At 39.6% G+C, this 27452-nt stretch overlaps 1 protein-coding gene across 5 annotated transcripts in view; it reads right to left on the bottom strand.

Annotated features, from left to right (window-relative positions):
- Positions 1-27452, bottom strand: part of RET (ret proto-oncogene) — a 184776-nt gene that overhangs the window by 62054 nt on the left and 95270 nt on the right. Inside the window, exons 1-5 of one of the 5 annotated variants that reach the window (XM_085064051.1) lie at positions 25019-25356; positions 23804-23861; positions 18436-18527; positions 18244-18329; positions 16592-16914 (exon numbers count right to left, since the gene is read on the bottom strand). In XM_085064051.1, the coding sequence (XP_084920177.1) occupies positions 16592-16637 (46 nt within the window). In that variant the 5' untranslated portion in view covers positions 16638-16914; positions 18244-18329; positions 18436-18527; positions 23804-23861; positions 25019-25356. Of the gene's footprint in view, positions 1-16591; positions 16915-17860; positions 18148-18243; positions 18330-18435; positions 18528-18969; positions 19067-23803; positions 23862-25018; positions 25357-27452 lie in introns of those variants that run through there. The other 4 variants (XM_085064050.1, XM_085064052.1, XM_085064054.1 and 1 more) reach the window with 4 other exon arrangements.

Genomic DNA, 27452 nt, shown 5'->3' with positions numbered 1-27452 from the left:
TGTAAAAGGAATCACGTTTTTTAAAACTCTGTATTTCTTCAATGAACTCATTGCTCTTTCTGTGCCAAATGAAATTCTGACAGGGTCTCAAAACCAACACAAAAGGTGAAATGAAACTTAATGAGACTACTGCAGCTGAAATCCACGAAGCTTGATCCTATCCAAAGTTATTTCACTTCTGTCACAGGAGGAAAACTCATAATAGACCTTAAGCTCCCTCTGAACACCTCTGTTTGAAAAAACAGACCCGTATTAGCAGTGTATTAAGCAGTCACAAATGCTAGTCTAGACATTACAGCTACAGCCTCCTTCTTTAATCCTCTCTGGCTCATATATATCTGCATGCACTTGGTTGTGTTCATCCACATGGTTTTCTTGGCAATTTGGATCTCTCAAGGACCTTGGCCTGAATATTGCTCTAGAAATATCCAGTGCATCAGTTTTACTTATAAAAGTGATTAATTGAAAACTCTAAGCTGTTACTACCTTGAATAGGAAATAAAATGTCACTCAGCAAGCCATAAATCATGAAAGCTGCCAATAAAAGCACCTGAACCGTACAAGTCAGAATCATGCAAGCTTACTATCTGGAAAAAAAGTACATCTTTGCAACAAAATAATACCAATTACTTGTTTTATTAAACAGCTGTAAACTTTTCAGACAATAGCTAACTTTGTGCAAAATATCCTTCACTGAATTATCATGGATAATAAGCTTGTGGATGCAAACATTCAGGCATTTTTAATTTTCTTTTTCTTAAGGGTGTGAGTCAGGGATTGATTCAAGCCCTCTGAAGGCAGTAGGGCTTGTCAGTGTTTGGACAAAATTTAAACTCCTTTTGGTGGATGCCTGTCTTATCTCCTACTAGTTCATTTATTTACTTTTTTTCCCCCTTAATTATTTAACACATTGACAGCAAAGAACTGCTTTATTCTCAAGTAACATATTGACTTTGTAAAGAGTAAATGAAACAAATTAATTCATTTAGTAAAACTCACTTGTAGTAAAAATACATCTATCATAACAAGAATAATTTTATCAAGTACACTGTCTATTAGTTTGTAAAGAAATACTGTAAAATAAAAGCAGTCTTGCTGGCACATTGCATTGTCTTCCATAAGGTGTTTGTTAAACACTGTAGCTATATTGTGATAGTAGCTTTCACTGTAAATCTGCGTCTCTCATCAGTGCTGTTTTCTCTGTTTGCATGTGGCAGCATAGGAAGAAAAAGCATTTCAGTAAGGCAACTCCTACTCTCCTTTACAATGATTGTGGAGAGATGGCATTGAGTATTTGTTTTACTTATGTCTGACAGATCTTATATAGAAATGCACAAGTATGTATCATGTATAAATATATACTGTATGTAGCATGCTAAAATGTGCAGCAACAAGTTAACACAATTAAGCTACCATGCTTCCAGTTTTTCACAGCAGGGATGGTACACAACAATCACTAACAGAATCTGCACTACATGGATCTTGCAGTTTTCTAATAAATCAAACGGCCTGGTGAAGAAAGATGTCTTAAGTTGCATTGTTCTCAGGAAATTAAAAATACTTCTCAGTACATGACACCTATCAAGAGTTGTGAATAATTATAATTGTAGTCCAACAAAACCAATCTACTCCATAATTTTTTACAGTGTTTTTGACTGCCATACCTAAATGCTGCCTCAGTAAATTATTTCTATGCTCCAAGATTAAGAGTGGCTGTAACAGAAGATTCTGGTCGTTTCCCCCCATCTCCAAACAGAGCCTCTCAGAGCACAGGGCTGTCTTTAAATTTGTGTTGGACTCAGTGTGTACTAAGAGCATTTAAAAAATGGGTTGCTCCTGTTTCAACGCAGCCTTTTCACTGTCTATGTTTCCCCATAGCAAATAGTCTGATCCTGAATTTTCATGAGTTTCACTCAAGGTCTTATGGAGTGCCTTGCTCCAGAAGAACACAGTAAATTAACTTAGCAGGAATGTTTTCTTGATCCCACCCCTCCAGCTGCAGAAAATAATGTCATTTCTTTGAAGCAGACAATGACAGGAGCAACAATCTGGCTCAACCACAACAGCAACACTTTGCATAGCAGAAGCAACCCTAGGTGATGAACAGGAAGTATGGATGGAACTGCCTCATGAAGAGAGCTAGATACAGCTTATTTCTGGAAAAAGTAACTCTCTAAAATATCCTTCCACGGCTTGTTATTCCATTAGATTTTTCTTGTTCTTTTGTTGCAGCTGTCTCTAACAAGAAACTTTTTAAAAAGCAAACACGGGTGTTTACTCAAGGATCAATTCACCTGCTGTTCCTCTGCTCCACCTGTCCCTCACTACCCGGGCCAGCCGTACAGCTGGGATGACTCATCTCTGCACGAGTACATTTTCAAATGATCTATTTCCAGGGGTTTGGTTCTGCAAAAGGAGAAGGAAGGATAAAGACCCTTCTTTAATACCACATCATCTATCTACTTTGCATCTCTCTTTTACTTTTTTTTTAACAGCAAAAGCAGAGTGGCTGAAACCTCCAGGCTCCTGAATGCCAGGCTAATGTGCAATTCACCCCTTTGTAATGAAAGGCATCATAATTCACAGGCATCTGCATCATCCTCCCCCAGACAACAATTTACTGAAGCAGCGAAAAGGAGAGAGCTTTCCAAGTTGGTTGCAAAATTTCAGATCCATGTTTGAATGGAGTTGATGGATTTCCAGAAGCAGAGTGGAGTGCTCTGCTTTGAATTAGCCATTATCTTTTACATCCCTCCATGTTTCCTGTCATCACAAAAGAAGATGAGTTACCCTTTAACTTACTGTAGAATAATCTCTGACTACCAGCAAAGGGGTAGTTAATGCTATTGGCAGGGATGATTTAGGAGACAATTTCAAAGTTCAGCTAACTATAAAAACAGAAGTCATACTAAAACAGCCTCATTCATTCTGCATACTGAGTGTAATGGAAGCAGGGCTCAATACCGCAAGGGCTCGGAGATGTGACAGTATGATGCAAAACGGTAGTTTCTCACTTTGTCCCTTGACAAATGTATCCAGCTTTGCTGACAGGAATAGGTGTTCATCAGCCACTGCTAAAGTATAATATATTAAGTGTGACATCAGTGCCCAGACTAGATCTGACAGGCCTAAGTGTATGAAGAGGAAATCCTTACCTTACAGATACAGCAGAATAATCCTTACTTTACAACTTTCATATGTAAACAAACCAAGTAACCTGACAGCCACAGACAGGATATATTCTGACAAAGGCTTGATTCTAAACTTATTTTTAAACATATTTTCAAGCCTCCTATAATGAAAACTTCCATTGTTTCAGAGAGTTACGAGTCCTTTTCTGTGCCTTAAGAACAGCAGCAAATGCCCTCAAGTTATTTGACAGTCAGAAGCCTTTTAGCTTCGACTTTTTTCTTCAACTTGTATGTTTCTCAATCTTAATCCTCTTTTTATGACCAAATGTATGTTTATCATCAAGGCTTTAACTGCAAGCACTACTTAAACAGTTTAATAAGGCTTCTCAGATCTTTCCTACGTTCTTTACTGACAGTCCATCAGAAACTTACAGTTCAAGAACCAGTGTTTAAAAGGCAAAACATTTTCCCATGGACATTCAGCTGCCAGAGGGATAACACAGAAACACTGATATCAAAACCAAGACCACCAACATCTGTCAATCATGTACTGAAGCAAACCATAGTTTGAGAAGTACCAATCCAGAGAAAGTAAACCCAAATAAACTTGTGTATTTATCTGTGTACTTGACAATAAGTTGACTCTTAACTTTATAATGAGAAACACAGACTCCTGAAAATGCACAGTGCCTTAAACGCACCTGATTCTCCACTAGCATTTGCAAAATAACAGGAACGTTATCTAGGGAGATAAAATCAGAAAAACAGTCCATGTAGCCTATTTAATTTCTAATGTACTCATTTTATGTCACTCTGCAACTCCACACTTCATATATCACCATACAATATCTTGTTATTAAAAACCAACCATAGATACTTTAAAACAGAGAGCCCATACAACATTTCTGTGTGATACTCTATTGGTAGGACTGCTAGGTGATCTTTGCCTAGGGCTTGAAGACCCTGTTAAATACTGACCTAACTCAGGCAGTGCTCATGATTGTTCCCACAACAATCCAAATGGGTAACTTGTTTACCCAGACAGCTCTACAAAAATATCAGCAATGAGAAAGTTGCCAATGACCACACTTAAATTACTTTAAGACTTCAGTGTTAATGTCTCATTGAGATAAATGGAACAATCCCTCACTTTTACAGTTTTTCTTCCAAAGGGATTTGCAAACTCTGGAAGTTCTCAACCAAATGTGTCTTTCATAACTTCATGTTGGGAAAAGTTATCATGGCAAAAGGAACAGACACTAAGTCCCACTGTGCTCTCCAGAACCAAGTACAGAATCTTTAAAAGAAAAATAAAACTATTAGTGACAACTTCGTTCCTGTTTTTTATTATTTTACAGTCTACAAGTTACCTGAAATGTAGGTGAAAAACACGTCTCAAGTAATGCTAAAAAAAAAAAACCATGATCCCATTAAACACACACATGAACCATTATACAAAACCTTGCCCATTCTGCTTTTGACAGTACTCTTGCATTGACAGTTTCCTGGCTTTTCCTAAGCTTCAATCTGTTTTCCCTCATTCAGTAGAAGTGGTATTAGGAACAAAAAAGAAACAAGCATTTTAACATCAACTTTGTTGAAATTTCCTCAGGCAAGTAAAACAGGTAATGAAGCTGGAGTGTAGCACCTAAATTAATTTCACGGTGTTTTTTTATTATTTTAATTTCTTCTCTCATTGAAAATTTTTTAAGTCCACTTTTTCTAAACAGGGTTATATTTTGGAAGTCTGGTCAACTCTAAATCCATGTGGACATTTACCAAAAAAATGTACAGGCAGTCCTTTGCACAAAACGTTTCAGTGTTCTTATCATTTTGGCAATATTCTCCCTGATCCAGGGATGCATCTACACCTATTATCCCATAGTATCTAAGGGCAGTCACAATTAAAGCTATTGGAAAGAGAAAAGGGGAAGATGAGGCGTTCTGCAGTTTCCCCAAATCACCTCTGTGACAATAATGCTCCATCCTGTCTTTTTAATGAATGTAGAAAGAGCTAAGGCTCAAGGTTTTCATTCTATTGCAAGACTGATTAGACTCACAAGCTATTCAAAAGTTAAATGTGGAAAAAAATTGAGAAAAAAAAACATTTCTCCCAGACAAAATCATGTCTAAACAATCACAGCTGCTGTGACAGTGTCTGCACTCTCTATGGGGACATTTGGAAAGGTAATCACGTACCCAGTGCAATTTCATTTTCAATGGCAGTTCCACACATTTGCAGGTTTCTATCCAAATACCAGAAAAGGTGACAAGGTAACAATTCCGCTTCAAATCAAGACTAGCTAGGATTGAGTTCAGTCCTTGGAAAGGAGGAACAATAGTCTTCTTCTTCATAGTGATTTCCTGTGTCTTTCTTGCATTCAGAGTGGGATAAAAGCTATTGTTATGTCACGCTGGTACATACAGAGTAAACAAAATCTTCTAAGTATAGGAAATAGGATAACATTATAGGATTGCAGCACATTCCCCTGGAGTTTAGTAAAACACCTTATCATCAGTTCCTTCCATGAGACCAGTGCTGCCAACCACCAGCAGTTAAGTAGCTCATGCCTCAAACCCTATTTTAAATTAAGCACATTTAAACATAAACATTTAAATTGAAAATGTTAAACTATAATGAATGTAGTGGAAGATGCCAACTGTGAAACAACCAGTAGTGGAAAAATACAAGCTGCAGCTCTTCAAAGATTAAAATCTAAAAAAGCATTACCTTGATAAAAGGGAGAGTTCTCAGTAGCAGAAGTCAAAGACAGACAAATGGTCCTGGCAGTGGCAATTTAGGACTCAGGGTGGAAAATATTGACAGTAGAGTTATAATCCCAGTGTTAATTTTTTTCATGGTCTCTCTGCTATCATTAAATCCTCATTTAACAAGAACTATCTACCAAACCATAAATCCAGTTTAACTCTTAAGAAAATGGATTTTCAAATCCTATGTCTACTTCAACAAACATCATCACTCCAATGCATTTCATTTTTTTATCTGAAGAAAACGGCACTCTTTATTCTTCTGGGTGACAAGGTTAGGCCATATGTATACAGACTTTTTCAAGGCCTTAATTGGAAATGCTCAGTGCCAGTGTGAGGTCCCCAACTCATTGCCTGGGATTTGAGAATGCTGAGCACGGAATTAGAAATTGATTTTTGAGAAGACAAAGACCATCACAGATCAAATATATCCCTGGGGATATTCTGAAAACCAGAAACTCCAGAAGCTTGTCTTGACATCAAAGGCATCTAACTCCTGTCTATTCAGCTGTTGATGATTAACAATATAAGTATTTTGGTATCAACTCTCAAATTGCATTAACTGCAGACTAAGTTACCATGATCTCCTAAGGAGCCCTGATTGACCAAACACCAGACATCAACCTCAGCAGACATACAAAGGCTGCATTTGTCCTGTTTCTTACACTCTAAGCACAAAACAGTAAGAACCTGAAGTTAAGTTTCCAAGAGAGGTCATTTAACTCATCCAAGATAGGACTGATTATACATAACCAACATCAACACATTGCTATCCCACCTGTTCTTAAGATACTCCCAATTAACAGAAACCCCACAATGTCTGCAGACAACAGATCCTTGTAGCTCCCTGCTACCAAAATGTTTCCCTTATATCACCTGCTATGTCCCAAGTGTTTTGTTTCCACCATTACTCAATTTCTATCAGTACATCCATCTTTATACTTCTGCATAAAATGAAAAATTTGAACTCTGTGCTTTTTAAGTTGTCTTTGTGGATAAATACTGCCACTCATTTCTATTTTTCTCCAAAAACAGCATTTCCTGAAGTTCTTGTTATTATCCTTTGCATTCCAAGAAGGATGAAGACCAAAACGCACCATTCAAAACTGGATACTGCCACGCATCATCAGGAAATAAACTACTGTGCCAGGTATGACTCTAGGTAGTCATTGTCACATTATCTTACATACCATTACCAAGGTTTACCAGGGAAAGGAGGAAAAATCTTTTGTCATAAGGATTCTTTAGCAACAAAACATTTTAGAAAATAAGTCCTTGCTACCAGTCTTATTACACTGACAAACGTAACTACTATATTCATACTAAACTGAGTTTGTGATGACCAATCTAAATATTTAAATAATGTACATTTCCTTTGTTGTCTCCTGGAAGTCATGCTGTGGACAAACACATTCTGAAAGGCCAAAGCAGAGACTTGTGCAGATTCTTCTCCTCTGCTTTCTAATTGTCAGGTACTCAAGATGGCTCTGCCATGATGCCAAAGTGGCCCGTGCAAAGACAGAGGACAATAAACTAAAAAACTGACACCTAACTGCATGATGCCAGGAAGACAAGAATTTAAGAAATTATTGGGGAAATTATAAAAAACCCAACAAAAATAGTCTGTGGTAGCTAGACTGAAAAAAAAAATAAAAAGGTGTGTGGGAGGGGAGCTTCAAAAAAGACAATTAAAACCTTGGGCTTTCTATTATTGCTTGTTTTCTTTAAGCATTTACTGCCCTAAAACCTTTGGTCCAATTTTCATTTTAAATTTTATTATACTAGACTCTAAGAAAATATATACTTCAAAAAGACCCTTTTTCCAACAACAGGCTTACTTCAGTATTTCAGTAAGAAAAAACAATACTATAAACGTTTCTGGTTTTTACAAAGCTTTTAAGAGTGATCAATTTCAGTCTCTTAAGATGACCCTGTTTGTTGTTAAATCTACAGAAACTAAGTTTTAAAGGTTTGGGTTTTGTCTTACTTTTTAAGCAAAAAAAATTTGGAAAATATATGTTATGAACTCTCTTACTAGCCAAAAAGTCCTTAGCAAAGCAATTGAGGACAACTTTTCTTAACTTCACAAAGGCAAAAGTTTACCAAAACAATAAAACTGTTTAAAATGCCTTCTCATCTAGAGCATGTCAGCAATGCTGAATTGAAATGTGCAATAAAATTTATATTACAGCCATATTGTTTCCCCTTCATTACTTTAAAATGTGTATGTTCAAACCCAAAATCTAAACACTCCCATTGTTTTTTTCATTGCATAATTGCAGTTGGGATGAGCCATTTTACAGAAATCAACTTCCTCAGTCCTTTTTACTTCACTGACATCCACAAACTCTACTAGAGAAAGCTGTACCCAGAACTGCTGAAAAGCAGTAACAGACAGTAATTTTTTTTTTTAGTATTTGTTTCTGTATTTCTCTTCAAAGACACTGTGACCCTCAAAACACAAATGGGGCACCCAATACATAATTCAGAGTTCAAAGGTGGCACAAATGGGCCAAGGTAGCACCAGAAACCATCGCCAAACATCTATAATCCAGGGGAGCTATGGTCCTCCAGAAAGGTTTAAGGGCATCTCCCCTGGTCTAACTGAGGGAAGTTAGACTATTAAGGCTACTCATTAAAACTATCCAAATAAATCACCCTCTCTATATACAAACACAGAGAACTTTGTTTACGCTGTCAGGGAAAAGTATCTCAAATGTGCCCTTCATCTTGAGGAAGCAGTCAGGAACATTGTACCTAAACCTCAGATGACAAGAGGATGAAGACATCCAAACCAGCCCTAAACAAACTAGCCTTGATATCATAAACTAAGGCAATACAGAGTTCTGTGCAAGCCAGCCTCACCTACATGCCCCAGTAATACCATGTGCAGCAGCTTCCAAAAGTGACGAATCTGTATTCTGCACACAGCAAAAGAATTAGAGGCATTATTCTGATTTGTAATGTGCTGGTCCCACAACAGGAAAACCTGCACCATGGACCCATTTCAATTTTTAGCCAGCACACATCAGGAAAAGGGCATTTGACATCAAATGAGAGCAAAGAGAAATCTGGCACCTGAATGCACTGCCACAGTTTTAACTTTGGGAACTGCTGTGCAATTCTTTACAGGGCTTTGATGCAGCAGTGCCAGCATACTTTGCTGATATGGGATAAAACTAAGCATATGCCTAAGTACTTCAGAGATGTCAGAAGGCTCCGCTCAAGTGCTTCAGAAAATTATGACTTCTCACTGCAGGTGCCAAAGCAGCACTTTGTTGTTGTTATTAATCAGCATTGGATACTTTCTCCAAAGGTCCTGTCAGAACTTCCCAGTCATCACAGTGTAATTTCACACGACAGCCAATGCCCTCTACCTAAATCCACTCTCATTCCACTACTCCCAACTTGAATTTTTGATAGGTTTTTTGGGGTTTTTTTCCCTGGAAAATAAACGTATTTTCCTAGTAAAATCAAAACTTTTTCCTGATGAGAGTTCTTTGGATTCTTTCCTTTCCCCTCGCTGTTATTCAGATTTCATGAAGAGCACACTTTTGACTTACAGTCTTGCACACCACAATCTGGCAACATAAATGTGTTCATGTAATTTCCCAATGTCTGCTTTTATTCTGTGTTAAAAAAGCCTGATTGCTGCCCTAGAGTATATATACATTTCAAACCCTCTGGTCTTCTGAGATGACTGACTGCCATAAACATATGCATTAATCATTCTATACTGGGCATTTCCATCCAAATAGACATAAATAATCTAAAATATTTTTAAATCAGCTTTTTAAAGTCATGGACTGTTATGGCATAAATTTCAGTAAAGAACAGCTTCTCTTTTACTTTATGTTACATTTTATTTGCAATAATCCAAATTATTACTCCCCTTCTTGACCAAACAGCAGGAACACAGGCAGTCAGTACCTTCCTTCCAAATGCACAGCAGCAACACAGAGCTACTTTTAACATGAAAGGTAATTTTTAAGCAATACTTTTCAATTTTTAAGAAATACTTTTCAGTGTCTCCTTTTAGATAATAGCATATGGAAGGGCACCTTATCAACAAAGACAGTAAAATTCCAGAAGCCAAGCGGTGTAGAAATATCACCTCTTAAGGGATTTAAAGGCAAGTGCTCTGCATCATCCTTGTTAGGGGCCAAAGTACCACTTCTTTATGCAGGAATGGTAAAGAACTACCCACAATTATGCTTCTACTCTTCCCAAACTCAAAGAAACCATTACTTTTGTCTTTAAGCCACTGGGAAATTTAAGTCTCATCTCCAAGACACCTTTGGAATGGCACTGACAGTATTACAGGATGTCTGCTCTATTTCAATGGCAAAACTAGTCTTTAAGGGGCTTCAGAGACACATGAAATTCTGGTCTACTGATGTCAGTATGAGTTTTTCCATTTCACAAGTGAAAAGAGCCGATAATGGAATTGCCCATATCAGAAAACTTGGTGTCTCTGAATTAGGAGAAAAAAAGCTAGATTTAATTTTATTATCTGAGATTGAAATTTGTCTCACTTTGAAAAAAGCCATAATGGACACTAAAAAAAAAACAACAAAACCCAACCACCCATTACAGCAACACAAGCAACTTTGTTATATCAGTTAAATATATTGTTTAATTAGTTTTCTAAATGCATACACTGAAAAGCCATTAGACAGCCATTAGGAGTAATACATCCATTTTCTTTTTACAATCACCTGATTTACAATCAGCCAAATTTCGAAAGTAATTCAGTCAAACAACATTTCTGGCACTATTACCCCAGCAAAGTTTCCAATTCCCTTTTTTGACTGCAATCACTGTAATTTCCCCTTAGGCTTTAAGCGCTGATGATCATCTTCGTTTCAGCAGATTTACAGAGTATCTCTGAGGTTAAAATGTGCCTAGTATGTTTATGGTCTCATTTCAAGATCCAGAAATCTGAAACTATTTAGCTATTTTTATGAAGTAATCTTCACGAAAACTAGTTCTGTGTTCTCCTCATGAGGGGAAAAAAGAGATCATTTTAGATAAATTTTAAAATAACTCTGAGCTCCCAAAGTAGCAAAATTCATCTGATTATTCACACCTCAGCTGACTTACTGTTTTATTAACAAAAACTTTCTTAATAACCTTATTAACTAGCAACATATCTACATGAAAACCTGTCAAAAGGCTCATAATGACTCTGCCAAAACATTGTGGAATACCTCAGTATATGTCACCAATGAAAAAAAACCACATTGTAAAAATAAAGCCTTTGAATAGATTTTATTCTACAGTTTCTCTGATGCTGTTTTTCATTGATGCATTATCACCCCAGAGATTCTGTAAGGTTTCCCATTGTGTTTTCCCTACTTTGCATCAGCTCCAGTATACCCCAGTTTGAAACTGTGTTAATCAATCAACAATGCATGATATTTTAAGGATAAAGTAATTGATGGTGGTACTTTACAGAAAACTAAGAGAGTGTGAGACAACAAGCAAATGTGTAGCACAGCTGTTAACCGAACTTGAATCCTGATCTAACCAAACTAATATGCAAACCTCAAATCTATCCTCCCGCAGTAATTGCTGTATTTATCCTTGCAATGCTTCAGTTGCTTGCTTTCCAAAATATAAGACAGTTTAAAAAAAAATAAAAATCTGATCATAAACAATTCCAAAGTTAACTCACTTTATTCACATTTATTCACGTTTTGGTGAATTTTTAAGCTTTGCTTCTGCCAAACCAAACAAAAGTAGAAAGTAAGAGCTAAGAACAGACAGCAGCATGACTGTGCCTCAATACTGAAACAAGATGCTCTTAATGCCCAGCCTGCTCTCATAGGGAACCACCACCTGTGTTTAGGTGAGTTTTGCAACGTTCCTGATATAAACACCCACACCCAATAAGCACTGTCAGGCAGTTTTCTACATTTCAAAAGCGAGAGTCAATTGCAGTCCATCACCAGCTGGCACCACTTACGGCTCTGCCGGAAAGCTGAAGGATGCCAATGTCTGAACAAAGCAAACCCTCTGCTCACCGCAGACAGGCTCTAAATGACCTTTACACAACACGGCTCTCCAGAAAACACCAAGCTTCTATAGTATGGATTTTTTCCAACCCATGGCATATTTGTGTTTGCTAGTTTGCATTATGGGAGAGAAAGCAGCCTGGAGGAGCGGGACCAGCAGTGCCAAGCCAAGCATGAAAGTACAGCAACAAGTGAACAAATCCCTTCCCTCCTGCCAGGGGACAAATTGGGGGAAAAGGGAAGAAATTAAAATTAACAAAATACATGTGTTTTCACTAGTTGCATCTGTCATTTCAGTAAAAAAAATAAATAAATTAAGAGACTACAACATGACATGCAGATGGAAAACTGATGGTGGGCATGCTACTGAATATGCATCTTACATTCAGGTGCTGAACCCACACTGTCATACAGACGGACTGCTAATGTTAATGCTACAAGAAATCTTGTCTGTTAATCAAAGACTAACAAATGAGCTTTAAGTATTAAAATGCTGGCTTTTTGTTATCTTCGTATTCATTTCCTTTATACTGTCTCTATGATAGTAACAAAACCCTTGAATGAAGCCAAAGACCAAGACTCCCAACAAACTGACTGGCAGAAATAATCAAGCCAATACCACATACTGCCCTGACTGATGCCCTGAGAAGGTGGCACGTAACAATGAGAAGGGAACTAAATATAATCCACACAAATATGGATCCTATTAGCATGAATTAAAAAAAAACCCAACCTAGTAAATTACCTTCTATGAAATGGAAAAATGCTGCAGGAGGTGAACTTCACCGCAAAATTTAATTTGTAAAGAAACTGGAAGGTGAAGGACCTGAGAATGGGAATAAGATGAGGGAAGACACGAAGCCTAGAGGGCCACAGAGGGCCCAGGCACCTTCCCTGGTAGCTCGCAGGAGCACTGGGATGAACCCTGGTGAGTGCTGTGTGAGAGAAGCAGCAGTTTCACTCTCCAATGCAGGCAGCAGCAGGTGACCAGAGAGAGGACAAGTGCCACCAGTGGGCTGTCTGGTGCCTGAGGAAGAGCCAGCAGGTAAGGTGATGAACCTCCGGGCAGAGAAACATAATGAAGGAGGAAGGAACTAAAATGTCATGATTAATACTCTTTTTCCTATCAAAAAGAGCAGCAAGGTTTGAAATTCCCACATACCTGTTTGATCCTCCCCAGTTAAGACACCTAAAATCTAATGAAGTGCCCCTTATGGTTCTCCACAGATTCCCCTTTGCCCTTTCCCCACAGTCAAGGTTATTATAAAACAAAATAATTTTTACTTTACAATGTAAAGTCCAGATCATATATTGTTTTGACCAGATCACTGCTTAAAAAAAAAAAAACAACAAAAAAACAGGCACAAAAATTATGTCTGTCTTAGCTCAGTTCCTCACTCAAGTCCACGTTGTGATGTTGCGCTCCACCATTTGTGCTCCAGCACTGGTTTGATCTAAAGGCATGAGTGCACAGGAGATCTTTTTTTGGCAGAATCACATAGGTGCTCTTTTCCTAGAGAAAGTATCCATTTATCTATCATTAAATACAAATATTACGTGCAATATCCACACTTCAGGAAGAAGAATGTCGATATTTGCAGTTGGTTTCTGCAGTTGGTCTGTCCTTGATCTGGATGCATGAGTTGAACCTGGACTTGCTATAAATTGTAACCAGCCAAAATATTAACAGCAATCCTAGCAGCATGGAAATGTACTGTAAGAATAAATCCCAAAAAGTCCATAAATGAGTACCAGAACTAGTAAATTGAGCAGTAGTTTTATATCACAGTCAATAAAATAGAAAAGAAGTTTGAATAACCTGCATTCAAGAGCACATTGTTCAAGTTGGATCCCTATTATTTCCATGAGCAGGCTTCCCTTCCAATTTTATAAAATATGCATAATGCAATGCTGATAAACTTTGTTTTATTCACTGAAAAGAAATCTCTTCAAAATTCCCTTTAATAACAAAAATTTCCAGACAAGACAATCCTACCAAGTCCTTCCCCAGAGGTATTCTTTTCTACATTTAACTGAACAAGGTCCTTTCCTGATATCAGTGAGCTTTCAGAAATGAATCGAAATTTCAGCACCAAACATCCAGGCAAGTAAACACCCTGAAGCCCTACAACTGACAAGATGTAAAACTTTTGAAAAACATATGTGCACACTCCGTAACAGAACCCTGCATTTCTTTTAACTGGTAAAAGAGACAGAAGCCTTAATTTGGGAAGAAACATTCCTTTTATTTTTGCTATTTCTAGACTACTGCATGTTAAGAACACTGCCTGCAGGAGACTCACGTGTTGCCTGTGGTGCAAAAGTGCCCAGGCTGCGCCTTTCTGCTTCAGAACAAATGCTCCAGTGTGCTTCTTGAAGCCCGCCAATACAAAATAACCAAATCTAATCCTTTCAACTAACAGGACGCTCACCAGGTTGATTACCCCAGCTCACTCAGTAAAATGCCTTTGGGTTTGTTGTGAGCACGTTTTAAGAACTACGGCAGTTTTAAGTTTTCCAAAATCTCACATTTAGATAAACCAAAGATGTAACAACAGCATTTGAACGCAAGGGTATCACTGCATGTTAACTTCGGGTGGGAATCCTCTGTGATGAGGTCTTGCCCAGGTGGGAGAGATTCCTTCTCAACACCTGGCAAGAGCACGACAGTTACCACTGAAGAATCCCTGGCTTTCCCCGAGGATGGAGCCCACTGAAGTTCCACTGCATTCCCCCATCTGAGAGGATTGCATCATCACTCTTTAGAGAACTCTGTTTCTAAACTGTGTCTCTGAGCATGCAGGGATTTTACTGGGACCTCCAGCACATAACGCCTCGTCTTACCCCTGTTGTGAACTTAGCTTTTATTACATAAAAGCTAATTAGTGTCACACACCTAAACAATGTTAAACAGTGCTTCTCCACCAACAGACACCCATACAACTGCTAATACACTGGATTTCTTGAAATAATTGTGAATACAATTACCCTAAAGCATGAGCATAAATGTACACAACTTCTCTTCCCAATAGTTTTAGTAGAAACTAAGGGGAATCAAGTATTAAGCCTCAGCAGTCAAAGCCGAAAGTATAAACAAAATATTTGCAATTATAAGTATAAGCAAGCAGTATACAAAAAAAGTCTACTTGGCAGCCTACCCTACTCAAATAAATTAGCTCCTATAATATTCCTCCAAATTATGGGCATATCCAAAAGTTAACAATTTATGGCTACACTTAATAATAAAAAGTCTTGAAACTATTTCCATCTGCTGAGGTCTGATATTTAGAAAGGTTTAGGTATCTATCTTGAGTGGAAAGAACATCTTTCCCATTTTAGAGTTTCAGAATGAAATTCATGTAAAGTTGTACAACTAAAAGTAAAATCAAAAGGTAGTAGAACTCTAAAGGAAATTATGCAGAAAAAACAAAAGCCATTTGAGAAAGCAGTTCCGGAGTTTCAAACACCAGCTAGCTCAGGATGTGCAATAATCTGGGGTATCACAGCATGAATCAAAGTAAGCTCATCTGCCCAGCTTAAACCAAAATCACTGAAAATCATCTTCAAGCAAATGCATGTGAATCATTTTGGCTAATGAAAACATACCCCTCAAGCTGAAGAACTTACGTAAATTACATTTCTCCTAATTCTGCCAAAAACATTAAAGAAAATGGATTTGCCAAAGATAAAAGCAAAGTAGGCATGATAGATCATCCATTAGCAATACAAGTACGGCTAATTCTTCTTGACAGTGAAATGTCTTGGGATACAACCCACTTTATTATTTTTACTAAGTGTTTGGATGCAGTATATCCTACACATTTTATCCCCATACATCCTAGATTTCACTACCAGTGAGATTTTACAAAGATCAGGCCTTAACAATAATGTATTAAGAAGAGAAAAAATAGGGGCAACTTAAAATATTTTAGCACACTAAAGAAAAAAAGCTACAAAAATTAAATAAGAGCTTTATAATCTCTGCAATTACAGAAAGCAGTTTAAAATGGTGCAAACTAATACAGTTAATCTGAAATAATAACAAGAAGGAAGAAGTGACACACTTATGGGGAATCACAAGGGCAGAATTAATATTGCACTCTACTCACTGTTAGACCAACTAGTGAACTACTGTGCTGGTTTGGACTTTACTTTTTTTCATAAATGCATTTTTGGTGTGAAAGGTTGTATTGCATTCTCTAGCATACAACTTTATTTATTCATGTAAACGTCAGAAATCCATCAGCAAACAGAGCCATATGGAAGAAAAAGAGATATAATGGATTTTCTGTTTGCTTTAGAAACTTGACATCTGTGGATAGCATCATCTAAGTTACAATCCAATCCCTTCTCATATCCTGGTCATTTTCATTTACCAATCCAAAACGCATTTTATCTGATAATACAAAAGGAGAATAAAAGAGAATAAATCATGTTTTAAAAACTTAAAATGGTAATATACTTTAATATTTCCCTTTTCACATCATAAATTTAGAGAAAAGAGAACTCACATCTGTTCTAACTTAGCTCTTAAAAACCGAAGAAAACGTATTAGCATTATTTATATCTTGTCAGTATTTGTGGCAAGATTTTCGGAGCCGGACCGAGCCACTGGCGGCACCCATTACCTGAGCTCCGCAAAGTTCCCGGGAGGCAGAGCTCGGCGGTACTCACCCCCGCAGAGCAGGAGGAACCCGGCCGTCCGCGCCGCCGAGCGCATCTTCCCCGCGCTGCTGCGGCCCCGCCTCGGCGCTCCGGGCAGCACCAGCCGGGCTGCCGGACGGTCCGCGGGCTCTCAGTCGGGCCGGCCCATGGCCCGGGCCGGCAGCAGCGGGCCGCGATGGGACGCACGGAGCCGGGCAGGGACGGGACGGCCCGCGCCGGGATGCCGCTCCGCCGGTCCTTCCCTCGGTCCTCCCGAGTGCGGTGCCGCCCCGCCGCCAGCGGCCAGGGAAAAAGCGTCTCGTCCCCTCAGCGGTGCCGGCGCCTCTCGCGCTCTGCGGGGAGAAGCGAAGTCAGGAGCGAAGCCCCCGCTCCGCCGCGCCTGCCGCCGAGCCCCCCGCGCTGCCCGGGCGGCGGCACCGCCCGGCTCCGGCCAGCCCCCGGCCCCTCCTCCGCGGCCGCCGGGCCGCTCTGCCCGGGCCGCCCCGCCCGGCGGGCAGCCCCCGCCCCGCCCCACCCGCGGAGCCTCCGCCGAGGGGCGCGCAGCGGCGGCCCCGCCCCGCGCATCCCCGCGAGCAAGGTGCGGGGCCGGGCGGCGGCGGCACCGGGGCGTCCCCGGGCACCCGCCCGAGTCCCTCGGCCCCGCGGGCAGCAGCGGGGCGCGGGCGGGAGGAGCGGGAGGCGGCGGCTTGAGGGGAGGAAGATGGGCGAGCGGCGCAAACACACCAGGTGCGAGACAAAGCGGGGACAGGCGCTGCGGCACCAGGATGTACCCGAGTGGCCGCCTTCCCCGTCAGCCGAAACACATTAAACGTGTTGAATAATTAATCCTTGGGAGAGGAGACAATTTTTGCTTGATGGCAGGACGATGCTGTAAAAGATGTGCGCTACCTGGCAGGCAACCAAAGTAACCCGGAACGCACGCGTCCCGCTGAGCGGCGAAACGCCACTTTTAAACCGCAAGCGGGAGTGGGGGTGGGAAATCTAACCGAGCCAAAGCAGAAATACGCTTTAACGGGTCGGGCTCGCCGAGAAAAGCACTCCGAAAAAGCCGCCGCTCACAAACACCGCCCAGAGCACCCGCTGCGCCGCTGCCGGCGCTGCCTCCGCCCGGCGGCCCCGCCGCAGCGCCCGGTCCGCCCTCGCCCTGCCCCGGCTGCCGCAGCCGCGCCGGACCCGCGGGGAGCCCCGGGACGGGGCGGGCACAGCCCCACAACGCCCGCGGGCACCACGCCCGCGCAGGCTCTGGAGGGGCCACAGCGACTCCCGGCTGAAAAAAACCCTGCCCCTCTCCCTGCTCCTCTCCTGTCAGGGCATCTTCAACCTGCTGGGGAAATATCTTCCACTCCGCTCCCGAAAGCTGATGTTGCTTTCACACAGCCGCGCTGCTCCAGAGATCTGGTCGTCAGGACACAGATCAGCAGCTACAGCGCTCGTCTTCCCCAGCCTTCACACTCTGAAACGCCCAAGCAAGGTCAAGTGGGCACACGCAGTGGATTGATACTCAGTGCCATCGCACCTAGCAAGAATTGCTATAGATTATTTGAATAGAAGTCATATAGGAAATTCTCTCTCTAGACTAGTAAGGGCTCTGCTTACGATACCCAGCACTTTAAGAGGCAAAGTATGAGAAATTATCCTATAGGAATAGTAAAAGAACTAACCTATTTTAACTTTTCCATTAGATCTTCATCGAGCATTCCCATGGTATTCTTAAGGCTTGGAAAAACAATAAACCAAGTCCAACCACCTGGAAGGGTAATAATGAATTTGAGATGAGCACTGATGACTACCATTAATTAATTGCTTTTGAAGCTGCCTATCAGATTGTATAAATTAAACTTTTGAATACTTACTCATGTGTCAAGTGTTTGTGGGGCTTTTGCAAGTGCCTGAAAGAAGGAACTGAGAAGCATACTTGGGAAGTATCCACAAACCAAAGGAAAGTCTATAGCAAAGAAAGCAACACATAAAACATTAACATTAAATCAATGTTTTGTGGAGAAACGTCTTACGTTAAGCTAAGCTTTATCTTAAATCATATTTAAAAGCTCATGCAGTATACAAATCAATATTGATGCCATCTAAAATACACCACTATCATCTGCACTGATAAATGCCAGTTTTCTTCCAGGACAAAGTGACTTCTTGGAAGAATTTCAAGGACTTACAATCTCTTCTGGCATCTCAGCAACTGAAGCCAAAGCTATACTCTTCTGCCAGCTTCAGGCTCTGCTCCAGCACACTAAAACTGGTTTTAGATGCCATCATGTTCGTCATACAAGGAACAGAAGTAAGGTCACCAGTATAATTTTTTCATTTGATTTCCAGGCTTTTAAGCTAAGCAGTTTTATGTGTTTTCAGAGGATTGTAGCTCACTCACAGCACACCTGGAAAAACCTGGCCAACTTGGATGAGAACAGGACTAATTATGGGTGTCTATGTTGCAGCTACTGTGATCACCTCTCTCATGTTAATATAGTCACCATTCTTCCTGCAGCTGTTCTTCTTTATGGTCAACATGGAAAAGCAATGGTAAATTGAGGAAACACAGTTCATCCAGAAAACATAGCCTACCACATGGAAGACAAAAATAGCATAACTGGAGCATCTCTCAAACCCTGCAAAAGCCTATCAATATGGAGGCATTTTAAATTTTCCACTTGGAATTCAAGCGTCAGGAGGAAAAACTTCAACCCTTCCTGCCCACATCCCTAAAGAGGCCCAACACAGGCTGTGAACCATCTGCCCTTAAGTTTACATAAAGAATACAAGCCTACAGCAACCATCTCCTTCCAACAGCTAACTTCTGCTCCACTATGCGTGAAACACACATTCACGTCATTCACTTGGTTTCTTTGTCTGAAGGCCTTTTGAAAACTGAATGAAAATCAGTGCTTGTAAATGGAGAATGAAAAAGCGAGGTGTCCTTAATTTCCCAGAGAAGCTCAAGCTTTATAGTGAAATCTCCCATCACTCTCCTAGCAGAAATACTTTGGAAGTAAATCAACACTTTCCTGCAGGTTAGTGCAATTGTGAAACTATGGCTCATACTCTTTTTTTTTTCCCCTGCTTTGACTCATTTATTTGGCACAGCAGGCTGAGCTATTAAATTATTGTAGGTTTTTCTTTTATAAAGGCACCCTGAGATTTCTCGATACAATAATGCTTCCTGAAACTGATGCTAATTGATAATTATTTCTTGGTTTCATCTGAAATCTTAGGTCATGTTCATTTGGCATCAGGGCAGGACACTTGAGGACTGTTCCACCTTTCCATGTGTTCCAAACACTCACTCATGAACACTGAAATATTTTCAGGCAAAACTCCTCCAAGAATATTGTGTTTAAAATCCAATTCTTGATCAGTTCAGGACTTAAATACTTTTTTCTCCCCCATGCTATGAGGTTGGTTAGTGTAGAAACTCAGAGTCTGAGGCACTGCTGTTGATCAATTTAGAAAAAAACTATTTTAAAATTACAAAAAGTGGTTATTAACATTCAACACTACTTTGTGATCAAAATGTCAAGTCTTTCATAAAGTTGCAACTAGTTGCATTGAACAGATATTCTTCCTGAGGTAGATCTAACAGTAAAGGAACAGATCAAATTTTGATCCTGACAGTGACAAAGAATTTATCTGCATGTCATACTTAATTCAAATTCTTAAATATGTGTTTTTCCACAATCCCTGGGCTTTATTTTCCTATCCTGTCTGTTTCTTTCTTCTCTACTTGTTACATACAGCTAACATTTAAACTGCACAGTATCCACATCATCTATTTAAATTTTGTCCACTTGAGAGCACTGAAAGAGCTAAAAGCAGTTTGTTTTCCCAAAATACTCATCCAAAAGTGCTATGATTTGGGCAGAAACACCAGCCATCATGAGGAAGCAGCAAACCTGTGCTGGGAGATGTCTCCATCTTGGCACCTAGAGAAGGCAATCAAGAAGTTATTTCTTTCAAGTCAGGAGGAAATAAATCATTCTTGTGGAGAAAGTGCTACAGACTGTCCTGATAGTAAGTTCAAGCAAGGGCTCAGGATTGTCCAATAAAGAGATTTCAAGGCAAAACCAGGATTCTTGTGAAAACAGTAGCAAGGGTCTGGCACAAGTGAAGATACTGTGTGAGGGAAAGCTGAACATGGGTCAGGACCATGACCAGGAAGAACCAATGTCCTTTGGTGACCTGACGAAGCTATTCCTCCTGAGGGCTGGCTGTACCAGGACTGCCCTCATCTGACCTCACTGCTGCTTCTTGGCAATAAGATTCTAAGTTCCTTCAACAATTTGTGTCACTGTAAATGTAATATAGTGTTTTTGAAAATACATTAATCCACAAAAATTGCCTGTTTCCTGGCCATCATATTGTTTCACTGAAAGCATAAGCTTAACTATCAAAATCATCATGAAATCATAAATCACAGCCTCAATATCTGGCCATCAGAAGTCAGTAACAAAATAGTTCTCTAACCATTTATTTAGCTGAAATTTTCATCTGCTTGCCTTTATTGCTGCAGATTTCCATGAAGCTCAGGATGACTTTGGCGGAGCATTTCCATGTGAAGAGGAAAAAAGTTCTCCCAGTATTTGCAAACAATGGGTGTTTTCTTGTTTCAGTTCCACTCAGAATCTCATGTCATCTTGCATCTGTCTGTTACAGTAGTCCTCTAAACTGACAGAAAAGGAAAGCTCGGTTTTCATATCATTGTTCTAAGGATTGTGTGGGAGTGCCATGGATGTACCTATTATGTCAAAAAAAAGGCATATGGAATGAGGCTCACTGTGATATACGCTGGCACTAGACTGTTGTACTTTGAATAATGTAAGTTCCAAAACTCATTGAAATCCAAAGTCACATTTTCAGTACTCTTGGGCCAGCAGGATTACCAGAGTGTGAGCGAATGAGGATGTAAACCTCTTGCTGTGATGATGAGCACTGCCTCGGGTGAGAGAGCCCCCAGCTCTGATGTGCCTGTAGCAGGACATCCAGCAGAGCTGTGCCGGCAGCTGTCATTCCATCGCCGCAGGAATATCCCCAGCAAGTATCAGGGACAGCAACAGGGCTGATGATTCATCATTATCTCATTTACAGAGACAATCCTTTTTGCTTGGAACCAGACTATAACATAAACCCAAGAGTTGTAACCCACAGGCACCTTGGCATTGAGGTTCAACATTTACCCCGCTATTCGAGAGGCATTAATTTCCCCAAGGTATTAACAAATATTGGCATGATAAATCTCTCCACATCAGTATGACCAGTAATGTTCTTCTGAACTTTGAAGACTGGATTTTTCTAGCTTTTAAACAAACATTTTGGATCTGCCTGGAAATGTTATGAACACGCACATTCACACACAAGGACATTCACACATCCCCCATCAGAATTTGAATGGTAGGGGGTAGATATTTTTCCAACAACTAGTTAGAGAAATATATTGAAACTGGCAGCTGATAAATTAAAAACAGCTAACAAAATAGAAAACATCCTTTGTTGACTCTTCTCCAGGTCCATTTCCAGCAGATAATACACTACTATGGTCATAACAATAAAAAGATTATTTTCATCCTAGTTCCTTAGAATTTGGTGTCAAATATAACAGCCCACATGAGAGATGTGTAACCTCAATTCCCTACTTGTTGATAAAGTTCATAAAGAACTTACAGCCTGGGTTATGACCAAGGCAGGTTCCTGCTCACTGCCAGCTGAAGCACCCCTGCAGTGATCTGAGGGAGGTGAATGTGTTGGAGAGTGATTCTGTCCAAGGTACAGTCAGATTTACCCACCACAACTATTTCTGAAGTTTGTAGATGACCCTAAAAATACTCCATTACCAACTTATTTAAAAATAGTAACAGCCAGATAAAGCTGTGATACATCTGAAATGGCCAGTAAATATTTGTGCAGCTGAGATTTCATTTTAGTTTTTCATTCCTTAATACACTTGGCTGCAGAGAACTTGAAAACATAACTGCACTATACCCCAGAGGTTTCAAACTTGAAAAGCAAATGTTAGAAGTTTCAAATATCATAAGTTTAAAAATAACTAATAAGGTAGAGAAACTAACTCAAAATTTACAAATATTTGGGTTTTGGTATGAAAAGTAGTTAAATTGGACTGACAGAAGTACATCTTCCTTGAGCAGTATAAAATCTGGTATGCTTTCAGTTCAACAACAAAGCTCTGAAATCTTTTCAGGTCTAACTCAGAAGAGGCACAGCTTTGCCTGAAGGAGCTGAGAGAGACTTCACAGCCATACTACCCTTCCTGCCAGTTCCTGCCACCCACAGTAAGGTTCAGTTCATGCCACAGTGACAATGACAGGGCCTCGGTTGTTTTAAACCTTCATGGGGTCAGAATAGAGACACTATAACTCATGTTACTGGTGGGTTAGCCCAAATACCATCAGGGGAGATGGTGCCCTGATAGTTTTCAGTCTCCTAAATCATCAGGTTAAATTATGTCAGGAAAGAGCTGACAAAATCATGATCATTATTCAGTTATGAATATAAGCACATAATATAATAATATAATATATTATAATAATATAATATATATAATAATATAGTAATAATATAAGCACATAATATAATATAAGAAAAGGCACACCAAAGTTAATCAAGAAAAGATCACATTCAATGGAATAACAATTAATTTTTTCATTATAGGAATTAATATAAAAATATCAGAATCAGAACTTATAAGGGACTTCACCTCTAAGTTAACCTGTATTGGGTTAAATTATCTACATAATCTGATTTACTTTCAGCACTATATGTTACTAAATTGTAATCACTAGAAACCAAGAAATATGATCCTAGGCTAATTCAAGAGATTTGGATTCACACTAAACTGTATCTTTAAATATATGGTATCATGGCCATAAAAGAGAGCACTCAGATAGTCAGGTCACACATCTTCATTTGCGCCATGGTTTATGGAGGCACGTTTGCCCCTGTATCCTATCGATCTAACAGGATGTGTTTTTCTATTACACATGCACACAGTCTCTACATTTAAAGAGCATTACATTAAAAATGAAATCAAGAGCTTGCCTGTGAGGAAATGTGAGGACCAAGATTGCCCCATGCATTTTTTATTTGCTCACTGATATGCTTCACAAGTCTCATTCAGGAACAGCTAGAAATGAGTGTCAGAACTAGTGCTGGAACTTGTAAATTCCTGGGCTTCAGCCCCAAGATGCAACTTCAAAAACATACCCGAGACTCATGAAGGACTCCTCTTTGTTTTTCCTGTGCGTTGAGTAAGCCCAGAGTCCTGTAAATGCAAGAATATACAATTACATGTACAAGTACCGTGAACAAAGGGGGTGAATGAGATTGAAAAGGTAAACCTCATTCCTGTTTTGATTGCCTAATACTTTGGTACTGTTCTTTAATGTAGACTTTTCAAGTATGTAATTTCCTAAAACTTTTTAAAACTAAAAATTCAGAATTATACCACATGGAGCCACACTGAGCGCTGCATAAGTTACCACAAGATTTTAAATGGCTGGAAACAACCATTTAAAAGGAAAACAGTTTGTTGGACTACTTCTTGTAGGTAGCCGTGACCAAGATGCCAAGCATACTAGTGCAACCCAGTTTTCCTAAAAAAAAACCCCACAAAAAAAAAGCAAACCCCTAAATAAGAACAACATGCAGCAGAAAAAAAATGGCATGCCTCCTATCTGTTCATGAACTTTGGAATTTGATCATAATTTGAACTTTAAAAGAACTAGAAAGTTCTCAAAATCATCATGGCAAATAAAAAGAAAAGAAGAATTCTAAGTCTTGGCCAGCCCAGTAGGGATTCACACTGCAACACGAGGTCCCTGACCCTCTAATATCCTGCATGGCCCTAAGGCACTGTACAGTGCTGTGGTCAAATGGACCACTCTGGAGTTTTAGCAGGAAGTCTTCAGAAAATGCTGAGGGTGCAAGTTCCTTTAGTTAGAGGTTTAACACAGGCATATGTGGATTGATTTTTCAAGGAAATGGGAACAACCCTCTTCCCTTAGGTCTCTGTTCAAAATGCCATGTCATGACAGCTTTCCAAAGTATACACTGACACCATTTCTGTTATATATTTTATCTATATGAAAGTGCAAAATCTTACATAAGGTTTATCTGGGGAGAAGAGACAGGATCTCTGTCCAGTTACTTATTATGTAGCATGAGGCTCTGACTGCACTTGCTCTAGTAAAAACAGCAAAACCAGCACGAGATAACAGTAAACTCAACTCTACCTGTAAAAAACATGTATTTAAAAGATAATAAAAGCAAGGGTTTTTTTTTCTGTCTTGGTGTTGCAAATCAAATAACTGAGGACAGTTTCATATTTATTTTTCTCATTTTCAGATAGGAGGAAAAATAGATTTCTGTTTTAGAGAAATTATGCCTACCTTTACACACATGAATAGAAATAATACAAACCCTTAGAAGCTCATTCTACTATTCCTTTGTGCCTTGACTTCCATGAACTTAAAGAGCAGGAATCAGAGCTCAAGGGAAAAAGACAAGAGAAACTTTAAGTGCCTAAAGCAGATCACGAAAAGTAGGTTACCATCGTATTTTTAATTTATGCATATTACGAGATGAGCTGACAGTCATATATGTCTCCTATTATCAACGGCTAGGTAGCTTCTCTTTTAAGTTATCATGGTCACTTCAGCTACTTGGAGTCTATTTCTATTTGTTTGGGTTGTGGAGCATCCTGTATTTTAGCTCAGAGAAATTTGTCTTCCTTGGAATTTCTCTGAAGTGGCAAATATGAAGGAAACAGCTTCTTGTTTCTAACTCATGGCAACTCAGAGGAATTCAACACAGCTGTTTCAGTTTTGCTAGCAGAGACAGCAGCATTTAACTAAAACTAACAGCTCAGTGAATACAAGCAAGTCCACTCAAAGTAGTGTTTGATGCAGGGCAGTAGTTGTGGAGCAGGTTCACTACTCAATAATTGGAAGAGAAAACTTTGAAATATTTGTTTTTGTCCCTTAGATTCTGACAAACTAAATTAATGACATACAACCTGAAATGGCCTTTTTTCCATTACACTTTCTACACTGAAACACTGGTCAGTTAACACCTGGGAGAAGCTGGTTTGACTGATCCAGGTAAACAGAAATCAGGTGAATCAATGCTCTATCAACCTGCAATCATCATATTTACAGCTTCAATATTTCTAAGTCAAACCACACCTTTTCAGCCCTCCTATATCACAGCTCATGTAAACTAGGCACAGCTGGTCTCTCCACCAATAAATCAACCATTGAAGGAGTAACAAAATATATACAATGAAGGCACAGACAGGACAAAAGATTGTGATTGAAAGAGAAACCGTGCAGTGAACCTAAGAAGTCAATTTAGAGAGTCTTGACATATTTCATCAACATGTACTGAGGAAGTGCTCCCGTGGGGAAGGTGGTTTTGTCTTAAGTTTTTTATACTGGTTGCGCAGCAAATGCTTTGCATAAGCTATCTCTGAATGAAAGGGATGTCTGGTATATTAAAAAGCTGCAATGCTTCTAACTAATGATGATGGAGACTGTAAGAAATAAAGTCCTGTAGCAGAGAGTTGTCGGGACATGGACATACAAGATGTTGACTTGTGCAGTCAATGTAGTCCCCAGCCATGCTGGCAGGCTCGGTCTCCTGAAGGTGCCCCCACAATTTGTGGCGGTTTCACAGAAACAGCCTCAATTGATAAGGGCTCCCTGTATAATACAGTTTGACAAACCACCCCCCCCCCTTCCCCCATGTAACAGTAATTATTGTTTTGCAGGGAATTTTATCTGCACTCTGCTGACCACAATCCCAGCCCTATTGGGATCTATTGTAGAAGTGTTGTACGCATTTTTCAGAGGCTGCTCTATGTCTACATGGAAAAGATGCTTAATGTCAAATCAAATTAAACAAAAAATTGCCTGTCTGAAACAAACCATACATAGCTTTCTATGCCACTAGCCAGAAAACAGAGAAAAGCATAGTTTAAATGTACCTGTGACTGGCTCAATAGAGTCTTCCAAGAAGCTAAGCGGGTATGCCCTTGGTGAATCCACTTTATTTTGCATGCCTAACACAATAATTCTTAACAAGATTCCACAGATTAGAGAACGTGAAATTAAGCAGTCTATATTGAAATACAATGTTAGACATTAAGCTGACAGTCCTCAATACCCACCACCTAAGATGCTGGTGGGAAACAGCATCAGAATAGCAAGACACTCACAAGAAAGGAAATTTGCATAAATTAAGTCCTTTGAACCTTGTTAACTATATTAAGGAAACACTGGTTGTCACCTGCTGACATCTTGTTCTGTAGAAGACTGGAAACAAGAATGCCTGCTCTGTCAGAACTGATTTCCAAGTCACTGGGGACGTGAAGAAGTTTAAATAGACAGAGAATGACAAGAGGCTCTAGCACAAACCAACTGGAACCACATTATCAAAGCGTGAAGTTAAGAGTAATAGCTTCTTCTAAGCTATTAAACAAAAAAAAACCTCAAATCACAACCCAGAAGTAATCTTAAAGCACCTACTGCCTTCAACATCTCCCATTTTGGGTTTCAAAGTTTTAACCTTTCCTAAGTGTCCTACAGATCCCAAATTTGTGGCTGTTATCTTAGGAGTCTTGCTCAACAGTATTAATCTAACTATTTTTACTGGATATTTTCAGAAAAAGTTATTTTGCTCTGTGCACTCATTGTGAATCTAATCCAGTCTTTTTAAATACATCCTGAAATGCCATTGTACCAGTGTCAGCAATACACCTATCCCATTCAAACTTCCTGTGATTACCCATGAGAGAGAGCTCCTGAAAATAGTTTTCCCTCCAGCAAATGCTTGAAATAAGACTGAAAACAAGTTT

The sequence above is a fragment of the Lichenostomus cassidix genome, chromosome 6, assembly GCF_008360975.1.
Source record: "Lichenostomus cassidix isolate B80296 chromosome 6, HeHo_3.0, whole genome shotgun sequence".
Classification (NCBI taxonomy): domain Eukaryota; kingdom Metazoa; phylum Chordata; class Aves; order Passeriformes; family Meliphagidae; genus Lichenostomus; species Lichenostomus cassidix.
The sequence above is the reverse complement of the archived record's forward strand: the minus strand, read 5'-3'. Positions and strand labels throughout refer to the sequence as shown.